The 21,609-nt window shown below is 37.7% G+C and overlaps 1 protein-coding gene across 5 annotated transcripts in view; it reads right to left on the bottom strand.

Moving 5' to 3' along the window:
• The window catches only part of HIBCH (3-hydroxyisobutyryl-CoA hydrolase), an 87,669-nt gene that overhangs the window by 29,028 nt on the left and 37,032 nt on the right, over nt 1-21,609 (bottom strand). For all 5 annotated transcript variants that reach the window (XM_060016432.1, XM_060016429.1, XM_060016428.1 and 2 more), the window contains 2 exons: nt 8,631-8,709; nt 152-297 (listed from right to left, as the gene is read on the bottom strand). In XM_060016432.1, coding sequence (XP_059872415.1) covers nt 152-297; nt 8,631-8,709 — 225 coding nt within the window. The remainder of the gene's footprint in view (nt 1-151; nt 298-8,630; nt 8,710-21,609) is intronic.

Genomic DNA, 21,609 nt, shown 5'->3' with positions numbered 1-21,609 from the left:
AGGATTGGAGAGCTTACCCAGGGTCACACAGCTTTAAGGGTACATGTAGGGTTCAGACCCATGTAGACCAAAGCCTGTAATCTCAACCACTCATACTGCCTCCCCATGAGCTATTCCAAACAACACAAAATGCAATCATCCAAGTAATTACCTTTTCAGAATCTACAAAGTGTGTAGCAATTCCTGCTGCATACACATCTCTTCCTTTCAGCCTGAATCCTGTTAATGCAAGGAAGCACCCAAGTTTTCCTTGAAGACGTGGCAAGAAATAACCTCCACCCACATCAGGGAATAGCCCTGTAATTAAAAACAAAAAGAGACAATGATTTAAATGAAAAAGATAAATTCAGCTCTCTTTACTTGAGATCAAAGGCCATTTTTCTCTGGAGTCTGAATCTACAGTAAAAATATTATTACTATACCACAGTACTACAACGTACTATACAATGCAATCAATGTCACAAAAGACTTGCTATAAATCGTGCTAACTTAATTGGGGTACTTTTCAAATTTTTCATGTTTCATTTCTATAGAACTCAATAAAGGATATGACGGCACAATGTTCTGGATATAACTACTTGATAAATATTACTTAAATAACTCATCTCTACTACTACTTTTTAAGAGTCTCCAATGTAGGTAAAGACTGAAACAATATTTTCTTTCCAAATGATAAGCACAGGAAAAAATATATGTAATCTAAGGCTATTATGTGATAAATTATTATTACCATTTAATCCATGTCCAAACAGTCAATTATCTAATATTCAAGATACTTAAAGTGATGTGATAACCATTAGTCCTACTAAATGAACAAGTTTATACCTAATTAAATCACTTGCACTTACTCTTTTCTTAACCATGAGTATTTTTTAAATTCCCTTATTCTCTCTACTGGCAACAATTAAAAACAGCATATATGCAAATACTTGCCAGTACACTACTTTTTGGTGTTTAAGAGCTCCTTAAACAATTGTGACCCTCTAGGTTTATAATCCACCTATCTATTTGAAAATTGCTTCAATTCATTCAGATAAAAATAGAAGCATTCAAATTCTTCCCAGTTCTACTTGTCAAAAAGTTCCTAGGGGGCTCCCCTGGTGGTGCATTGGTTGAGAGTCCGCCTGCCGATGCAGGGGACGCGGGTTCGTGCCCCGGTCCAGGAAGATCCCACATGCCGCAGAGCGGCTGGGCCCGTGAGCCATGGCCGCTGAGCCTGCGCGTCCGGAGCCTGTGCTCCGCAACGGGAGAGGCCACAACAGTGAGAGGCCCGCATACCGAAAAAAATAAATAAATTAATTAATTAATTAAAAAAAAAACTAACACCTTTATCAGTCTTCAAGGCCCCTGACCACTTTTTCAATTACATCTCTTACTACTCACTCACTATACTCCAGCCACTCTGGTCATCTTTCTGTTCCTCAATATCCATTCCTTGCTGCTGAACCTCAGGAGCACTCTGCCCAAGTGAAAACACTTCTGTGTGTTCCAGGGCCCCACATTCTTCCTCTTCGCCCTTTGCCTCAATGGCTGCTTCTTTCCAGTTCCCCTTACTGGCTCCACCTCCCTTGCTGGACCTGTGCCCACTGCTGTGCCTAGGCCTCATCTGAGGCTCTCCGATACCCCACACACGCATTTCCTTAGCTCTTATAGCTTTAGATAATATCTATATGCAGATCAGTCCCTGTTAGGGATGGAATTGTGTCCCAAATGGTGTCCCAAAATTCTTAAGCTGAAGTCCTAACCCGACAATGTGACAATTTGGAGAAAAGGACCTCTAAAGAGTTAATTAAGGTTAAGTGAGGTTATAAGAGTGGGGGTCTTATCTAATAGGACTGGTGTCCTTGTAAGAGGAAGAGACACTGAGGGCACACACAGAGGAAAGGCCATGTGAGTACAGAGAGAAGGCAGCTGTCCACAAGCCAAGGACAGGGGCCCTGGGTGAAACCAAACCTGCCAATACCTTGATGTTGGACTTCCAGCTTCCAGGACTGGGAGAAATAAATGTTGTTTAAGCTACCCAGTCTTGGTATTTTGTTATGGTAGCCCTAGCAGACCAATACAGTCCCAAATCTGTCTATCTAGTTATGCCTTTTTCCCTTGAATACAAACTCTCAAATCTGCATTCTAGATTTAGCCACATAGATAATAAGCATCTCAGATATAACATGGCAAAAACACAACTCCTGATTCTCATCCCTCCAACCATACTGTTCCTTCCCTAACTGGCCTCATCCATCTAGTAGCACTACCTAAACACCTTGGAGTTATTCCTGATTCATTATATCAGCAAGCAAGTTAACTCCAAAACATTTTCTAAATCTATCCAGTCTATTCCAACTCTACAGCTCCATATTACTCCAAGCTTAAAATTATCTCTCTCTAGACCTGTGCTATCCAATAGAATTTTCTATGATGATGAAAATGTTCTATAATCTATGCTGCCACTGACCAGATGTGGCTATTAAACACTTTGCAACTGAGGAACTGAATTTATTTAAATTTAATTTATGTTAAGTAGCCATCTGTGGTTAGTGGCTACAGTATCAGACAGCAGAGCTCTAGATTAATGTAATGACCTCCTAACAAGCCTCTCTACTCTTGCACCCCCTACAATCCATTATCCTTAAAGCAGACAGAATGATGGCATTAAAATGTAAACCAGACCATGCCACTCCCTGCTTTAAACTCTCCCACAGTTTCCCATAATGTTTAGGTTTAAATCCAAACTCTTCACCAGAGGTCCCTGTGTACCTCTTGAAGAGCACAGTATAACACTCCTGCCCTTGATTCAGATAGTTGACTCTATGTGGTTTCTTGAACCGGTAAAGCTTTATTCTTGCTTTAGACTAACTTCTTAACACCACAGTATTCTGTTCTAAGATATTAATATAGCTCCTTCCCTCTTGTCATTCAAATCTCAACCTAAAGGACATCTCCTTGGAAAACCTCTTTAACCATCTAATCTAAAGTAGCCATCCAGGAGAATTACACGTTGGGTAAGATGGAGTAAGAGGGACTAAATTTACTCTCCTACTTGAAATAACTATAGAAAATATACGAAATATCAGTTTTCAACAAACTGGACCATCAGGGAATAAAGGTAAGTGATCTGTGAATATCTGAAAACAAGTGAGGTAAACTCTACAAAAGCTCCAGCTTAAAGCCTTGAGAGAATGTCCAGGCCCAGAACAGCCCTTGATTTGAGGGGAATAAAGCTAAGAATCCAGGGAGACTGAGGCAGACAGAATTCCCAGAAGAGAGGACCAGAGAGGAGAGAGCTGCACAGAGAGAAAACTCTGGAGATCTGCAGAGTGTCTCCCTTAAGTCCTCAGCTTGGTACTGATCAGTACATGTGTATGAAGAAACTGCCTGAGGTTATGGAAAGAACCACAGGAAAGGATTATAGAGAACAGTACTGGGAACCTACACGGGGCTGAGAATAGTGCCTGTTCCCACCAATCAGACTGTGAGAACTCAGGATTCGTAGGGGCACTGAGTAGAAGGCAAAGAAGGGTCTCATTTCAGTAGTAGGAAATAATTAGCCCTAGCCTGAGCACTGCTCCAACCTTGCATCTAAAAAAAATAATAATAATAAATTTAAAAAAAAATTAAAAGATCTGAAAGGAACAAACTGTTTCCAAGTAACATAACCTCATCCCAGAAGCAAGCTCAAGAATATTTATAAGAATATAGATCTTCCTCAATTTACATTGGGGTTACATCCTGATAAATCCATCACAAATCATAAGTTGAAAATACCATAAGACAAAAATGCATTTAATACACCTAACTTCCAAACATCATAGCTTAGCCTAGCCTTCCTCAATTTACATTGGGGTTACATCCTGATAAATCCATCACAAATCATAAGTTGAAAATACCATAAGACAAAAATGCATTTAATACACCTAACTTCCAAACGTCATAGCTTAGCCTAGCCTATCTTAAATGAGCTCAGAACACTTACATTAGCCTAAAGTTGGGCAAGATCATCTAACACAAGACCTATTTTATAATAAAGTGCTGAATATCTCATATAATTTATTGACTGTTATGCTGAAAGTGAAAAACAAAAAGGTTCTAAGTATCAGTTATTTATCCTTGTGATTGTGTGGCTGCATAGGAGCTATGGCTTGCTGCCACTGCCCAGCATCACATGAGAGTATGGTACCGGATATGGCCGGCCAAAGAAAAGGTCAAAATTCAAAGTACAGTTTCTACTACATGTATATTGCTTTTGCACCATTGTAAAATCATAAAATAAAAAAATTGTAAGTCAGACCACCATAAGTTGGGAACCATCTATACAAAAATATCCAGCACTCAACAAAGTAAAACTTACAATGTCTAGAATCCAGTCAAAAATTACCAGGAATCTAAAAAAGCAAGAAATTGCCACCCATGATGACATGATGGAACAATCAATCAAAATTGATCCAGAACTGTTGCAGAGACGTGGAAAAACCCAGAGACTGTCATTCGGAGTAAAGTAAGTCAGAAAGAGAAAAACAAATATCGTATATCAACACATATATGTGGAATCTAGAAAAATGGTATAGATGATCTTACTTGCAAAGCAGAAATAGAGACACAGATGTAGAGAACAAACGTACGGACACCAAGGGGGAAAAGGTGCGGGGGATGAATTGGGAGATTGGGATTGACATATATATACTATTATGTATAAAATAGATAACTAATGAGGACCTACTGTATAGCACAGGGAACTCTACTCAGTGCTCTGTGGTGACCGAAATGGGCAGGAAATACAAACAAGAAGGGTCATATATATACATATGGCTGATTCACTTTGCTGTACAGCAGAAATTGACACAGCAGTGTAAAGCAACTATATGTCAGTAAAAAAAAAAAAAAAAAAAAAAAAAAAAACCCGAAAGTGACAGCAAGGTGTGGGGAAGGCAGGGACCAACAGGCTCTCCCGAGCTCCTTCCTGGCCTTTGATCCTGGCGTTAGCAATCGTGCCTGTCACTTGTTTGTGCTCTTTGCCACCACTGGCGTGTTTGAATAAAGTTTGAAATGTTGTAACATTATCTATAAAGACAAATAAAACAAAACAAAATAAGAAAAACTGACCCAGAACTGACATAAAAATTAGCAAACAAGGACATCAACACAGTTATAATAAACATATACCATACGTTCAAAAAGTTATATAAAAGCAAATAAGAGGGGTTTCCCTGGTGGCGCAGTGGTTAAGAATCCGCCTGCCAATGCAGGGGACACAGGTTTGAGCCCTGGCCTGGGAAGATCCACATGCCGCGGAGCAACTAAGCCCGTGAGCCACAACTGCTGAGCCTGCACTCTAGAGCCCACAAGCCACAAACTCTGAGCCCACATGCCACAACTACTGAAGCCCATGTGCCTAGAGCCCGTGCTCCACAACAAGAGAAGCCACTGCAATGAGAAGCCCACACACCACAATGAAGAGTAGCCTCCACTCTCCGCAACTAGAGAAAGCCGACGCGCAGCAACAAAGACCCAAACACAGCCAAAAATAAATCAATAAAATAAATAAATTTTAAAAAATAAAAAATAATATATATTTTTAAAAAGACCCAAATGATACTACTATAGATGAAAACTAGATGAATTTATGTATAAGCTAAAAAATACCTGAATGGGATTAAGGGCAGTTTTGACTTTGCAAAAGAAAGGATTAGCGAACTTGAAAACACATGAATAGCAAATATCTAAAATAAAAAAAAGAAATAAAAAAAATCAACAATACATGAGTGAGCTTAACAAAAGTTTAAATGGAGTTCCTGAAAAGGAAATGGGGGGGACAGAAAAATATCTGAAGAAATAATGTCAAAATTTCCAAATCTGACAAAAACTATAAACCTAACTAGCCCAATAAACACAATCATAAGAAACAGGAAGAAAGCTACAAAAAGGTACGTCATAATCAAGGGATCAAGGCACACCAAAACAACTGATCAGCAGAAAATCTTAAGAGCAGCCAGAGAAAGTAAAAAAGAAAACAAAAAAAAGACACTTATTTACAGAGGAACGAAGATAAGGATAAGAGCAGATTTCCCATGGAAAACAACATAAATGAGATGGTGTAGCAAAATCTTTAAAGTACTGACATTTAAACATCAGAATAGAATTCTATACCTGGGTCTCATATCAATGACCTCAGGTTTCACCTTAGGAGACTAGAGAAAGGAGATAAAACTTCAAGTAAGTAGAAGGAAGTAATAAATATCAGAGCAGAAATCAATAAAACAGAAAATCAAAAAACTTCTTTTGAGATCAATTAATAAACCTCTAATTAGAGTGATCAGAAAAAAAAAGAGAAGACAAATTACTAATATCAAGAATGAGAGGGCTTCCCTGGTGGCGCAGTGGTTGAGAGTCCACCTGCCGACGCAGGGGACATGGGCTCGTGCCCCGGCCCGGGAAGATCCCACATACCGTGGAGCGGCTGGGCCCATAAGCCATGGCCGCTGAGCCTGCGCATCCAGAGCCTGTGCTCCGCAACGGGAGAGGCCACAACAGTGAGAGGCCCGCATACCGCAAAAAAAAAAAAAAAAAAAAAAAAAAAAGAATGAGAGAGGGACTTCCCTGGCAGTCCAGTGGTTAAAACTCCACGCTCCCAATGCAGGGGGCACGGGTTTGATCCCTGGTCAGGGAACTAAGATCCCAAATGCTGCATGGCATGACCAAAAAAAAAAGGATGAGAGAGCCAGGTATTACTATAGATTCTACAGATACTAAAAAGATAATAAGGAAATGAATTTTATGCTAATAAATGGACAAACTCCTTAAAAGACCCAAATTACTGAAGTTTGTGCAAAAAAACCCAGATAACTTGAATAGCCTACATCTATTAAAGATTTTGAATTTGTAGTTAAAAACCTCTCCACAAAGAAAACTCTAGGCCTAGATGGCTTCGCTGGTGAATTCTACCAAACACATGAAAAAAAAGAAAAAGAAGAATCAATTCTACTGAACTTTTCCAGAAATGAACCCAGCATTACCCAGATACCAAAATGAAGCAATCAAAATGATGTTACCAGAAAACTACAGACCAATATCCCTCATGAACATAGATGCAAAAATTCCAAATAAAATTTTTGTGTATCAAACCCAACAACATATAAAAAGTAGGACACATCATACTAGAGTGAGATTTATTCCAGCAAAGCAGGGTTACTTTAATGTTAAAAAACCAATCAAAGTAATCCTCACTTAACAAACTAAAAAAGAAAAACCAATGATCATCTCAACACATGCTGAAAAAAATTACAAAATCCAAAGTCCATTCCTAATAAAACCCCTCAGAAATCTAGGAACAGAAGGAAAGTTCCTCATCCTGATAAGGGGCACCTATGAAAAACTTATACCTAATATCGTACTTAATTGGTGAAGGACTGAACGTTTTCCCCCTAAGATCCCAAACAAGGCAAGAAGGCCCACTCTCAACGTATCTGTTCAACATTGTATTGGAGGTTCTACCCAGTGGAATAAGGCAAGAAAAAATAAAAAGTATCCAGATGGGAAAGAAAAAAGTAAAATGTACTTTATTTGTAAACAACATAATTATCTATTTAGAAAATCCAATTCAATCTACAAAAAACCTACTAGAATAAGTTAGTTTATCAAGTTTGCAGGATACAAAGTTCAAAACTCAATTATATTTCTATATATTGATAACTAACATCAGAACTAGATTTTTAAAATATCATTTATAATATCATTGAATAATATGAAATACTTAAGGAAAAATCTGGCAAAAGATGTATAAGAAACTGAAAACTACAAAACATGGCTTAGGGAAATTAAAGAAGACCTAAATAAATGGAAAGATATAACTTGCTCACAGGTCTGAAGACTCAACATTGTTAAGACATCAATTCTCCCTAAATTGATAGATCCTAGACAATCCAAATAAAAATTCTAACAGGCCTTTTTGTTGAACCTTACAAAATCACTCTAAAATTCACACAGAAATACAAAGGATCTATAGAGCCAAAACAACTTGAAAGGAAAAAAAAAGAACAAAATTAGAGGATTATCATTACCTGATCAAGACTTACTATAAAGCAACAGTAATCAAGACAGTGTGGTGTTGGCACCAAGATCAGCACATACAAAGGTGCAAAGGCAATCAGTGGAGAAATAGTAGCTTTTTCCAAAAAATGATGTGGGAATGATTTTATCTCCCTATGCAAAATAATAAACTTTGATCTATACCTTTGATCCATACCTCTCACCACATACAAAAGTTAACTCAAAATGGAGTATAGATCTGAATGCAAGATATTTCCTCTAATAATCTTTCATCTAAAATTAAAGACATGTACAGCAGAAATTAACACAACATTGTAAATCAACTATACTTCAATAAGAATAAATAAATAAAATCGACTATAGTGCGCTAGTGTCTCCAGTTTAAATATGCTTGCCTTTGTGTTTTCAGATACAAGTATGAGCTAATATAAACTTTTAGGTATCTTCCTATTATAATTTATTTTTAAAAGTTCTTTCATACAAGATTCCATCAATTCCTTCAATAACTGTAATCTGAAATGTATCAAAAGACGATAATTGTAAAAGTAATTATGAAAATTTTTTTTTTTTTTTTTTTTTTTTTTTTTTACCTATTGCTGTTTCTGGCATTGCAAAAAGAGACTTTTCAGTAGCCACTCGGAATAGCCCATGAACTGAGAGACCAACTCCCTAGGGAAAAGGCAAAAAATTGTTTTAAAAATACTGCGGGCGTTAAAAAAAAAACCTCACATTCACAAACATTATAAACCAAGTAAATTATATCATATACAAAGATATACATAATATATATTATATATAATTCTTCATAAAGAATTTCTTTAAAGGAATTTCAGGAGATAGACGGGAGGGAAACCCTAAACCACACAATTTCAGAAGAACTTTCTGGGTGAAAAGTACATGGGTATCCCTGATATCTGGAACAGATCTGTTTTAGCTAAAATGTTTTTGATTAGTATCCTGTGTTATGCTTCAGGTCCTCTTCCCCAATTATCTCTTATTTCAAACTAGATGCAGCATTATAGACTACTGACTCTTCCCAGAACCACTGAGTATTCTTAGTGGAACCAATCATCAAAAAAGCATAACCAAGCTATTCTAGCAAATTTCAGTAGCCTTAAATAGAATATTAACACATTTTATTTATTCACATAGTTCATCAAATAAAATTAGCAACATCATTTTTCTCAGATACAACACTTAGTAACTATTTAACTCTTAAAAATCCATTACTAAACACAAGTTACAAAATAAAAAGATTTGGCTGAAAGTCTGTTTCTGACTTGTTGAATGTCACTGAAAATGACACACTTAACAGTCATCTCTGAATCAACAGATATATTTGAATAAAATAAGAGGTATACATGTGTTTACAAAGTATCCAAGTTTGTCTGTGCTCACATTGTGACATACATTTCCTATGTTATGTTTTTCACATTATTCAGAACTTCTATTAGATTGTTTAGTGCATGTAGCCTGTACAACACAGAGAACAAAGCAAACAGAAATAGCTGGAGAGAGAAAAACAGGTAAATGCACTACTCAAACTTGCCTTAAGCCCACACTTGCAGTTCAATTTTCAGGAAGACAAGCTATGTTGCGTTTTTGTCTTTGGATTCCCATTTGTTCCCTGCACTTGTCTCTTAACTGCTCCCTTCTCTTTTCTGGATCTGGTTTGGGTGAGTGCCTGTGCTTTTCAATTAAAAAGGTCTCTTCACCACATTTTCAGTTAGAACCAGACCCAGATTCTGTCATGATTCAGCATCACACAATAGCTGTCTTAGGCCTTTGGCCTCTAATATATTCATCCCAATACTGCTGTGTGCTTTTTCCTAACACTGCTCTCCCTGATAGTCATTCCCATTCTATCTTCTGGAACCCTCATTCCTTTGCAAAAGAACCACTAACAGCCCAAATTCTCTACAGAGGGCCCTCCGTACCCCCTAAATTCAAGAAAGAAAGAAATTTATAAGCCCTGTACTCTTTCATGTAGAAGCTATAGATCCCATGTTCATTGATTCAGTTATTTTGTTTCAGCCATGGCTGATAAAATAATGAACAAAGTCAAAGACTTCAAAATTTTAGTAAGAAGTTATTAATGAAAAGCTTTCCAAATAAGAGGTCATTGACACCAGTACCATTAGGAGCCAATTTAAAATGCCTTTCAATTAAGATGAAATGAAGACCGGGAAAATTCAAGCCACCTGACTTGGAGATACTAAGGACATAAATACTGATCCACGTTGAAAGGGGTGTAGCACTCTCATGGCAGATTCATATCTAATTTTTGTATCTTATATAAAAGAATCCATTATAGGTTGCTTATATTAAATCCCCCTTGAAATTTCCAAAATTTACCATTACATACTATTAACCATTAATCTTAGCAGATACTCCTTTGCTAGACTAAAAAGGCTTCAGTCTTCAAGTTTTATTATATTAACAACCGGTTATACAGATTCATTCCCCAAATGTAAAATTTATTCCAATTCCTAACTCTCCTCAAATACTCTCCCTGCATCCTACCCAACCCAGCAGTCAAATTTCATTTATCACATAATTATAAATCTCTGTAGCATTTGACAGTGGCTCACTCTCTACTTCAGGAAACACCTGACTTGGCTTTGAGACACTACACTCTCCTGGTTTTCCTTCTAACTCATTAGTTGTTCTTTCTCTTCTCCCTGACATCAAAATGTTGATCTGCCCCAATGATCAGATATCATCCCTCTACTCCACTTCACCTGTACTCTGTTCTTTCTATTCATTCCCCAGGTGATCTCTTCCAAGAGCCCCAAGATTTTAAGCACTGTAACATTAACGACAAATTATTTTCCCACCCCTGATTTCTCTAGAATTTTATATCTAGCTGTTTACTTAACATCTCCACCTAAACATCTAATATGTATCTCAATGTTCATGCATCACAAGTAAACCTCTTGATTTCTCTTTGAACATGCTGCTCCCTCAGTCTTTTCCATCTCAGCAAATAGCACCATCATTCACCTAGCTGCTCAGGCCAAAAATTTCAGCATCATCCTTTCTTTCCTTTCTTTCTGATCTTACAATCTAATCTATGAACCTTGTTTTCCTTTTTTTTTTTTTTTTTTTTTTTTTGCGGTACGCGGGCCACTCACTGTTGTGGCCTCGCCCGTTGCGGAGCACAAGCTCCGGACGCGCAGGCTCAGCGGCCATGGCTCACGGACCTAGCCGCTCCGCGGCATGTGGGATCCTCCCGGACCGGGGCACGAACCCGTGTCTCCTGCATCGGCAGGCGGACTCTCAACCACTGCGCCACCAGGGAAGCCCTATGAATCAGTCTTGATAGCACTAACTTCAAAATATATCTTGGATTGAGCCACTTCATCGCCACTGTTGCAACCCTAGGTGAAGTCACTATCATCTCGTGCCTGGGTTAGTCTCTCTTGCTTCTGTTTTTGCCACAATCCATCCTCTGCACAACAGCCAAGTAAACTTATTAAATGTAAATCAGTTCATGTCATTCTCCTGCCCAAAACTCTCCAGTGACTCCCCATCCCATTAAAATATTACTGAAATTCCTCATCCTGGCTGATAAGGCCCTACGTGATCTGGTCCCTTTCTATCTCCCTGATCTTATGGTCTACCATTCTCCACTTTCCTCACTTTCACTCTTGTCAGCCACACTGGCTTTTTTTTTCCTCTTAATTGACATATAATATACAATCGAAAGTACACAAATAGTACAAACAGCTAGCACACAGGTCCAGTGAATTATCCCAAAATGAACACATCCTTGTAACCAAAACCCAGATAAAAATTATCAGAAATTCTTTTATGCACCCTGTCAGCCACTACTCCCTCCCCATCCTTCAGGTAACTACTATCTTGACTTCTAACAAAATGAGATTAACTTTTTCAGGTTTTGATCTTGATATAAATAGAGCCATAGAGTATTATTTATTTGACTTCAGTCAATGTTATGTTTGCAAGATTTATTCATGTGTGTAGCAATAATTTCTTTCATTGTACAGCATTCCTTTGTATGAATAAACTATTTTCATTCTACTGTGAATAGCTAGTTAGGTTTTTCAGTTTGGGGCTACTGCAAATAACGATTCAATGACCATTCTTACACATGTCTTTTGGGGCATAAGTACATACATTTTGGTTGGGTTGTAAAACTGTTGGGTCAGAGTATTAATTCAATCAACTTTAAAAGACGAGATCAAACAATTTTCCAAAGCAGTCATACCAATTTCTACTCCAGCAGCAATATGAGTTTGTATTCCATATCTTCACCAATGCTTGAAATTGTCTTTCACATTTTAGCCATTCTATACAGATGGCCAACAGGCACATGAAAATATGCTCAACATCACTAATTATTAGAGAAATGCAAATCAAAACTACCATGAGGTATCACCTCACACCAGTCAGAATGGCCATCATGAAAAAGTCTACAAATAATAAATGCTGGAGAGGGTGTGGAGAAAATGGAACCCTTATACACTGTTGGTGGGAATGTAAATTGGTTCAAACACTACAGAGAACAGATGGAGGTTCCTTAAAAAACTAAAAATAGAGTTACCATATGATCCAGCAATTCCACTTCTGGGCATATATCCGGAAAAGACAAAAACTCTAATTCAAAAAGGTACATACACCCCAATGTTCAAAGCAGCATTATTTACAATAGCCAAGACATGGTAGCAACCTAAATGTCCATCAACAGATGAATGGATAAAGATGTGGTATATATATACAATAGAATACTACCCAGCCATAAAAAAGAATGAAATGCCATTTGCAGAAACACGGATGGACCTAGAGATTATCATTCTAAGTGAAGTGAGACAGAGAAAGACAAATATCATACATCACTTACATATGAAATCTAAAAAAATAATACGAATAAATTTATTTACAAAACAGAAACAGACTCACATAGAAAATATTTTAGCCATTCTAGTGAGTATATGTTAGTATTTCATTGTGGTTTCAGTTCTCCTTTTCTTGCTGATTAATGCAATTGAGTGCTTTGTCATGTTTTGGTCATCTGCATATTCTCTTTATGAAATGTCTAATCTATTGCTCATTTTTCCATTGGACTTTCTTATTGATAGGTAGAAATTCTTTCTACATCCTTCATGTGATTTCTTGTCAAATATATGTATAGTCAGCCCTCCATATTCATGGCTCCTCATCTGCAGATTCAACTAACCACAGACCAAAACTATTTTCTAAAAAATTCCAACAAAAAGTTCCAAAAAACAAAACTGGAATTTGCTGCATACCAACACCTATTTACATAGCATTTACACCGTTTACAACTACTTACATAGCATTTACACTGTGTTAGGTATCGTAAGTAATCTAAGGATGATTTAAAATATATGGGAGGATGTGCGTATGTTACATGCAAATACTATGCTATTTTATACAATGGACTTGAGCATCCTTGGGTTTTAGCATCGGATGGGGGTCCTGGAACCAATCCCCTGCTGAGAACAAGGGACTGTATTCCAAATACCTATTTTCCAGTCTGTGGCTCGCCTTTTCACTCTCTTAATGATGTCTTGGAATGAATAGAGCTTCTTAATTTTAGCACAATCGAATCGGTTATTTTTGTTTATGGTACATTTAGTGTAATCCATTTAGTGTAATTTAAGTAATCCTTCCATACCCTCAAAGTGTAGCAGAAACATGTTCCAAACATTCAGGATTTTCTGTCTATTATTGATTACTAGCTTAATTCCACTGGGGCCAGAGAACAGTCTGTAAGATTAATCCTTTGGAATATGCTGAGACTAACTCTATGGCCAATTTTGGTAAATGTTCCATGCACACATGAATTGAACATGAAATCTACAGTTACTGAGTCCATGTTAATTGGATTGTTTATTGGACCATGTTCAAACCATGTGCATGCATGTAAAATGTATGTGTATATATGTACATATACTGTTTATGTCTCTGCTTCATCTGTCATTGAAAGAAGTATGTTCAAATCTTCTCCTAGGATTGTGGTTTTGTCTATTTCCCCTTTAAGGGTTTTCTACTTTTTTGCAAGATTAAACATTTTTAAATGTTTGAAAATATCACACCAGTAGAGTTATTTCACAGAGGCAGAGGTTTGTTCCCATTGTTTCTCAGTGTAATACTGTACATTATGAAACTCATTAAGCAATTCTGTTCAGCTTCATATTGCTATAAATTGAGAGTTTTAGACAAGCATTTATAAAATATCTTTCTATAGCTGATTAGAGTCACTAAAATTACTTTCAGAATCTGACTACACTGAACTTAAGAAGGTGAAAAGCTGAATAGCTTTCAACAGACTGAACTAAGCCCTATCTGCTAAGAGAATAAGAACCGAAATTGAGGGCTTGCTGAACTGGGCCCCAAAATGTTACACATTAGAAGTTAGGGTGGCCTGGATTCAAATGCTCAGCTTCAAATACTCCCATTCCTGACGGGATTGAGATGATCTGGGATTGCTAGTGCCCTTAGCCTAGGTTCCTACTAGAAACGATGGTAGGAAGATTACGCCATATCAGGGCTCAAATAATACTCAAGTAGAAATAACTCATTTAGAAATAACCAGCACTCAATTAGAAATAATCTGACATAAGACCACATGACTAAAGCCTAAGAGAAAAAATACACAACAGAAAGATTCACAGGACATACAAATTTTGATTTGTCATACCTGTTTATTATAACTATGAAATGTCCTATATCAAGTAAAAGCTTTTGCCATAGTACCTTATTTGATATTAAAATAGCTGTATCAGTTATTTTAGTGTTGGTAAACACTTTTTCTATTACCTTACATTTAACCCTTCTGTGCCTTATAGTTATGGTGTCTCAAGCATTCTGACATTGTTTTTTACTTGGATTATTATTAAACAATCTTCATTGCAGTACTGTACTGACACTGTGAAGATAAAGTAAAATGAATCTGATCCATATTTATAATCTAGTACAGAGAATATTAATATGGATAAGCATAAGTAACCGAACATATGAATGTAGTCAAACTCGTATCCTACTTGTTTAAAGTCTGGCATTCTTAAATGCAAAACTCAGGCCATCTAAGACTTTTTTTTTTAATTAAGAGACTAGAGCTAGATGAGTTTTCACTGTTCAACAAAGGAAAAAGGCTGGTATAGCTTTAAGGCTTTTAAAGAAGATCTCATTATAATTACTTAAAAAGCACAATTAAATCCTTCAAAATGCAAATATGCTTATCAGTAACTAGAAATGAGTATCACTTCTATATTTCCAGATAATATTACTATTCTAGACAAAAAGCACATTTTTAAAAATTGATAATTATACAGATATTTAAAGTTAATTTAATATATAGTCAATTACTCCATGATTTATACTAATGGCAAGATTAATCCCCCAACACAAAAACAAAAACACATGTAGAACAATTTAATTTGGTGCCTGAAAAAGAAATGTTCCAGATAATAATACATCAGTGTTAAATTCCCTGATTTTGGTGTCTTATTCTTAAGTAATACACACTGAAAAATTTAGCAATAAAGAATTATCATGTCTTCAACTTTCAAATGGTTCAGAAAAGAATTATCCATAGACACATGTGGGAGAGAAGAAGAGAAAATAAAACAAATGCGGAAATAATAGGGAATGTGGATGAAGGATACACTGGAGTTCTCTGTACTATATTACTAATTGAAATTGTTTCACAATAGTCTTTTTGAGCCAAATGAAAATAAAAATAAATGTTCCAGAGTAACCAGCGCCAACAACCACAGTAAAGAAAACAAACTCAGAAAGGCATACAATGGGGTGATGTGACAAATGCTCACACAAAGAGCCATGAATTTAAATTCTAATCAGAGAGAATGAGTAAGCTCCTGTCCAGAATGAACACTGCATCTCAGTATCAGTGAGTACATGAGAGTCTTCTCTCACCATCATTCAAGATTATAAATGGTTCTTTGAAATTAGGTATATATTTCTGTTAGAAATTCAAATAGATTTTCATCACACATTATGTCACTATGGTATAAAAGTTAATATCATAATCATAAAATAAGTTTCATAATGTATCTCTGGGACCACATGCCTTAGATCAGCAGCCTACCCAGTAAAAACAGTTATTTTTATTATGCTTCTCACATTAATATTAACAGACTAATATTGCATATTAATAGTATTAACATACCGATTACATAATATTAATGTTTTTTGTTTTTTCGGTACGCGGGCCTCTCACTGTCGTGGCCTCTCCCGTTGCGGAGCACAGGCTCCGGACGCGCAGGCTCAGCGGCCACGGCTCACGGGCCTAGCCGTTCCGCGGCATGTGGGATCTTCCCGGACCAGGGCATGAACCCGTGTCCCCTGCATCAGCAGGCGGACTCTCAACCACTGCGCCACCAGGGAAGCCCTATTAATGTATTCTGATAGACTACAGAGAGCATTTACATTATCCTGCTTTGGATTCATATAATTCATGTTATTTTTGGACAAAAATTATATTCAGCAGAAACAAATAACTGTGGTAGAAATATTTAATTTATTTATGAATTAACAGTCTACCATCCTTGGAGGTACAGTTTTACTTTAAACAGAAATATCAGAGAGATATTTGAAAACTGCTGAGAGTAAATCTTAAAAGTTATATGAAAAAAAATTTTTTTCAATTATGTGTAGTGATGAGTGTTAACTTATGGTTTCACAACATATATATACATCAAATCATTATGTTGTCACCTAAAACATTGTATGTCAATTATACCTCAATTTTAAAAAAAGCCAGTGAGCAGAAATATAATTCTGGTACATCATACATTAAAACATAAATTAGAGGGCTTCCCTGGTGGCACAGTGGTTAAGAATCCGCCTGCCAATGCAAGGGACACGGGTTCGAGCCCTGGTCCGGGAAAATCCCACATGCTGTGGAGCAACGAAGCCCGTGCGCCACAACTACTGAGCCTGCGCTCTAGAGCCCGCAAGGCACAACTACTGAAGCCCACACACTGCAACTACTGAGCCCACGTGCCTAGAGCCCGTGCTCTGCAACAAAGAAGCCACCGCAATAAGAAGCCAGTGCACCACAACGAGAGTAGCCTGCGCAGCAATAAAGACCCAACACAGCCCGAACGCAGCCATTAATTAATTAATTAATTAATTAAAAAAAAACAAAACATAAATTAGAAATAACTCTTACGTACCTCCTGGATTCCTGCTCAAGGTTTTTGCCTAAATAATCACATTCCCCCAATATATTATAACATACCACATATTATATTTTAAATGTCTATCATATTTATTTTTTGAATTTTATTTTTATACAGCAGGTTCTTATTAGTTACCTATTTTATACAGATTAGTGTGTATGTCAATCCCAATCATATTTAATAGATGTTTAAAAAGAGAAGCTCTAAGAAACCACTGCCTCATATCATATATTCAAACAAGAAGAACTATTATAACAGGAATACTCTTAATTGACCTCAGATTTACCAACAATTTCCCTTAACTCTGTAAAACTAATATCTATATTAACTAGCATCCTGAAAGCTACTCTCTGGCTACTTTTTTTTATATATAAATTTATTTATTTTATTTTTGGCTGCATTGGGTCTTTGGGCAAGCAGGGGCTACTCTTCGTTGCGGTGCCCGCGGGCTTCTCATTGCAGTGGCTTCTCTTGTTGCGGAGCATGGGCTCTAGAGCGCAGGCTCAGTAGTTGTGGCACACGGGCTTAGTCACTCTGCATGGCATGTGGGATCTTCCCGGACCAGGGCTCAAACCCCTGTCCCCTGCATTGGCAGGTGGATTCTCAACCACTGTGCCACCAGGGAAGCCCTCTGGCTACTTTTTGATATACCTGATACTTCTCTGATCTGTTGAGTTCAGAGTTTACCAAACGTCAGTCATAAATAAAGAGTTATTTCATGAGAACCAAGTTGAATACTCTGGAAAAGTATGAAAAAGCTAAGTTACTAAAAAATTTTGGTATAGGGCAAAGACAGTATTTCAAGTGACTATTCTTCATAATAACATTTATTGTTATTCTGAAACTATTATACACATTAGGACAAAGCAAATTTGTCACAATCTTAATATTATTTTTTTAAATAAAGATTTTCAACATACATGAGAAGAAAGTTACAAATATCAAAGAAGTAAGAATCTAAATTTGAATAGGAAGTACTGAACTCAGGATCTAGGACCTATTTTCTCTTAAAAATAAAACACATATTCTTAGTGCTCTTCAAAAAGGCCTATAAACAATTACCAACTTAACTAGTGCCCAGATTATTATTGCTAACCATCATTTCCTACTAAAAGTAACCAGGGCTGCCTTGGAAAAACACCCTATTTTAGGTCTGTTGAATAAAATGTACAAAACAACCTGGAATATGGTTCTTTGCCACAAAGCAAAGAAACTCTCAAAGATTTCTGGGGCACAAAAGCCAACTTGAAGGTTCCCATGACAAGTCCACTCTTCTGGTTTGCCCCTCTGGGCCCCCCTTTTTCAGTGTCTTTTATAGGTTCCTTGTTCTGCCTCTGGCCAATAAACATTTTTTTGTATTCCATTCTGGACTTACTTTGGTTGTCACTCTATTTCTGTCACATTTCCTTGCATTATCTTTTCTACTGACAAATTTTCAATACAAGTTTCTCTGCTATAACATGATGAGTTACTGAAAAAAATCCTCAGGCTCTACAAAACTGCACAGAGCTTATAAGAAAAATAGAGTTTCGGCAGTCCACTCAAAACCTATGCAACTTTGTATTCTGAGTGCTAACAGAAAGAATAAATGGTCGCAGGCCAGGGACTTGATTAGGAGCACCAGCTCAATATGAACAGAGAATGCCAGTGTAGATATTTAAAATGCACAACAATAAAGTGGAAAGAATGGCAATACTTTATTCAGAGCAGGACTGGCACATGCTGAGACAAAGCAGTGTTAAGTGCAGCTATAAGCCAGTGGGACCTCCATTAAACACCAAGTGCCAAGAGTTGAGGGTTCACCTTACAGCGGAGGTCCACCCAGAAACAGGCATTTGTTTGTGTGGGTTTTTTTTTTAATTTTCTTAAAATACAGACAAGAGAATGCCTATTCACAGTACAGCAACTGAGGTAATTAAGCACTCTTTTCCTGTCTAGATGATTATATATCTACTGCCACTATCCTATCTCCCCTTGCCTAGAAAAAAACTGTATATGAATCAATATAATTTTTGCATTATCCTAACATCATTTTCCCATTTACCAATCACTTATGAGCTAATTCATGTTGCAGAAGCACACACTTTGGAGCATACTGTGCCTCTGTAAGTCCTAAAGTTATACTTCCTGCCCAAGCAGCACCCTGACTTCCAGATGTGCATAACCGACAAAACACTTTTGTTCAGACAAAACACTCCCACGTGGATAAGCCCACAGGTATTTCACACCTAACAAATTAAACTCATCTCCCTTCACTCTCCCCAACCCACTCCCCAGCCACACTTTCTCCCGAATCTTAAGTAAACAGTCCACCATTCATCCCACTGCCCAGTCTAGAAACCTGGAAGTCATCCTTGCCTCCTTCTCCCCTTTATCTCTCACATCCAATACATCATCAAATCCCACCAAGTCTCCTCCTAAGTATCTCCCTTAAATCTATCTAATTTCCGCCCCCCTTCATAATCTCCATGCTAGTTCAAAATCACCATAATCTCCCACCTGGATCCCTGCAAGAGCTTCCTGAATAATCTCTTTACAACCAATCCTAACCTCCCTACAACCTGTTCCTCCCACAAGAGAGTTCTCTGTCTAAAATGCACCACTCAAGCCATTTTCCTGGCTAAAAGCACTTTAAAATGGCTCTCCCTGGGCTTCCCTGGTGGCGCAGTGGTTGGGAGTCCGCCTGCCAATGCAGGGGACACGGGTTCGTGCCCCGGTCTGGGAAGATCCCACATGCTGCGGAGAGGCTAGGCCCGTAAGCCATGGCCGCTGAGCCTGCACATCCGGAGCCTGTGCTCCGCAACAGGAGAGGCCACAACAGTGAGAGGCCCGCGAACCGCAAAAAAAAAAAAAAAAAAAAAAAAAAAGGCTCTCCCTATTGATCTCAGGATAAACAACTTATATCTAAAAGGACTGATCTGGCTTCTTGCTTACCTCTCTAACCTCAGAACTGAACCGCTATCTCCTTCATACTCCCAAATCGAGGCACACTTAACTTTCCCAAACATGAATTCTCTCATCTTCACATATACTATTATCTTCTCACTCACACACTCTTCTTCTACACTGCATCAACCCCTTAACACGCTTGTACCAACCATAGCGCATTCCTCCACTATCCCACCTTGTTTGTCCCTGGCTGATTCCTCTTTGAGTCTCAGGTTAAATAAAACTTCCTCCAGGGTGCTTTCCCTACACCATCTCCATCACTAAAGTACTCAGACATACACACACAGTTGAGGCCGGTACTCTTATGTATTCCCAGACAACTCTGTACCTGCCTCACAAGACAGTAAGGTCCATAAGGAAAGAAAATATATCTATCTTGCTCACTATTCTACCCCTAGAGCCTAACCAGTATCTAGTACATAGCAGACATCCAGTAATTTTTGCTGGTTGGGTGAAATAGCTGAGAACAACCTCATATTATTGCTAAAATCATAATGAACGTCTAGTTAGTCTCAAATCTCCTACCTCCATGTATCCTTAGGAGAATGAGCTCATTTTATGGGCAAAAGGAGCTCCTCTGCCCCTTTCTTCTCTGTGAAATAATCTGATGCCTCCTCAATAAGACACAGAGCCCTCTAGACCACAAATCATCCAACCCAACATAGTGGGGATAAAATGGAGGCAGGATGCGAATGGCACAGAGGAAAGGTGCCTGTCACTTGACCAAGAACCTAGGGTGCTTTCACATTTAAAAAGGAAATGAACCAAAAACCTGACCAATATGCCCACAGGAAATGGCCAAGGAAATGGAAAAGAACTCCCTGTAGATCTGAGAATCTGCAAGTCTCTGAAAGTTGCCAAGAATACCCACACTCCTGGAAAGTAAAAGTTCTACTTCCCACAAATCAATACCTTAAAATGGGGATGGAGGTGGGGCAGGGGCAGGCAGTAAAGCCAAGTTCCTGGTTAGTAAATGGAAGCACTTTCCGCTTCTCTACTTAGATATGTTTGGGCTAAAAGCCAGGGTTAAAAGAGTAGAGGCAAGGAGAGAATAAAGGACTCTATCTAATAAGACAGACAAGGAATGAGATGGAGTTAAACAGCATAGGAACATTTGTTAGAGGGTAATCCATTGTGTATTGAAAAATAGAACCCAATGCTTACCTATGAAAAAGGCTCACTGAGAAACTAAATAACCCTAAAAATCTATTATGAGAAATTCTGCAACTAAATGCAACCCTTACTCTCCCCTAATAAAGCAGAAGGAAATCTAAGTAGAGAGAATCCCATGGGGGAAAGGGAGGCACCTTCCCTTCTCTATCAAGAAAAAGATCTCCATCCAGGCTTGGAAAAATGCCAACAGTGAACACAACTGAAAATGAATGCACATAAGTACATATTCTGAACACTTAGAAATCCAAGGGAA

This window comes from Delphinus delphis, chromosome 7 (genome assembly GCF_949987515.2).
Source record: "Delphinus delphis chromosome 7, mDelDel1.2, whole genome shotgun sequence".
Lineage (NCBI taxonomy): Eukaryota > Metazoa > Chordata > Mammalia > Artiodactyla > Delphinidae > Delphinus > Delphinus delphis.
This window is presented reverse-complemented; position numbering and strand designations above follow the sequence as displayed.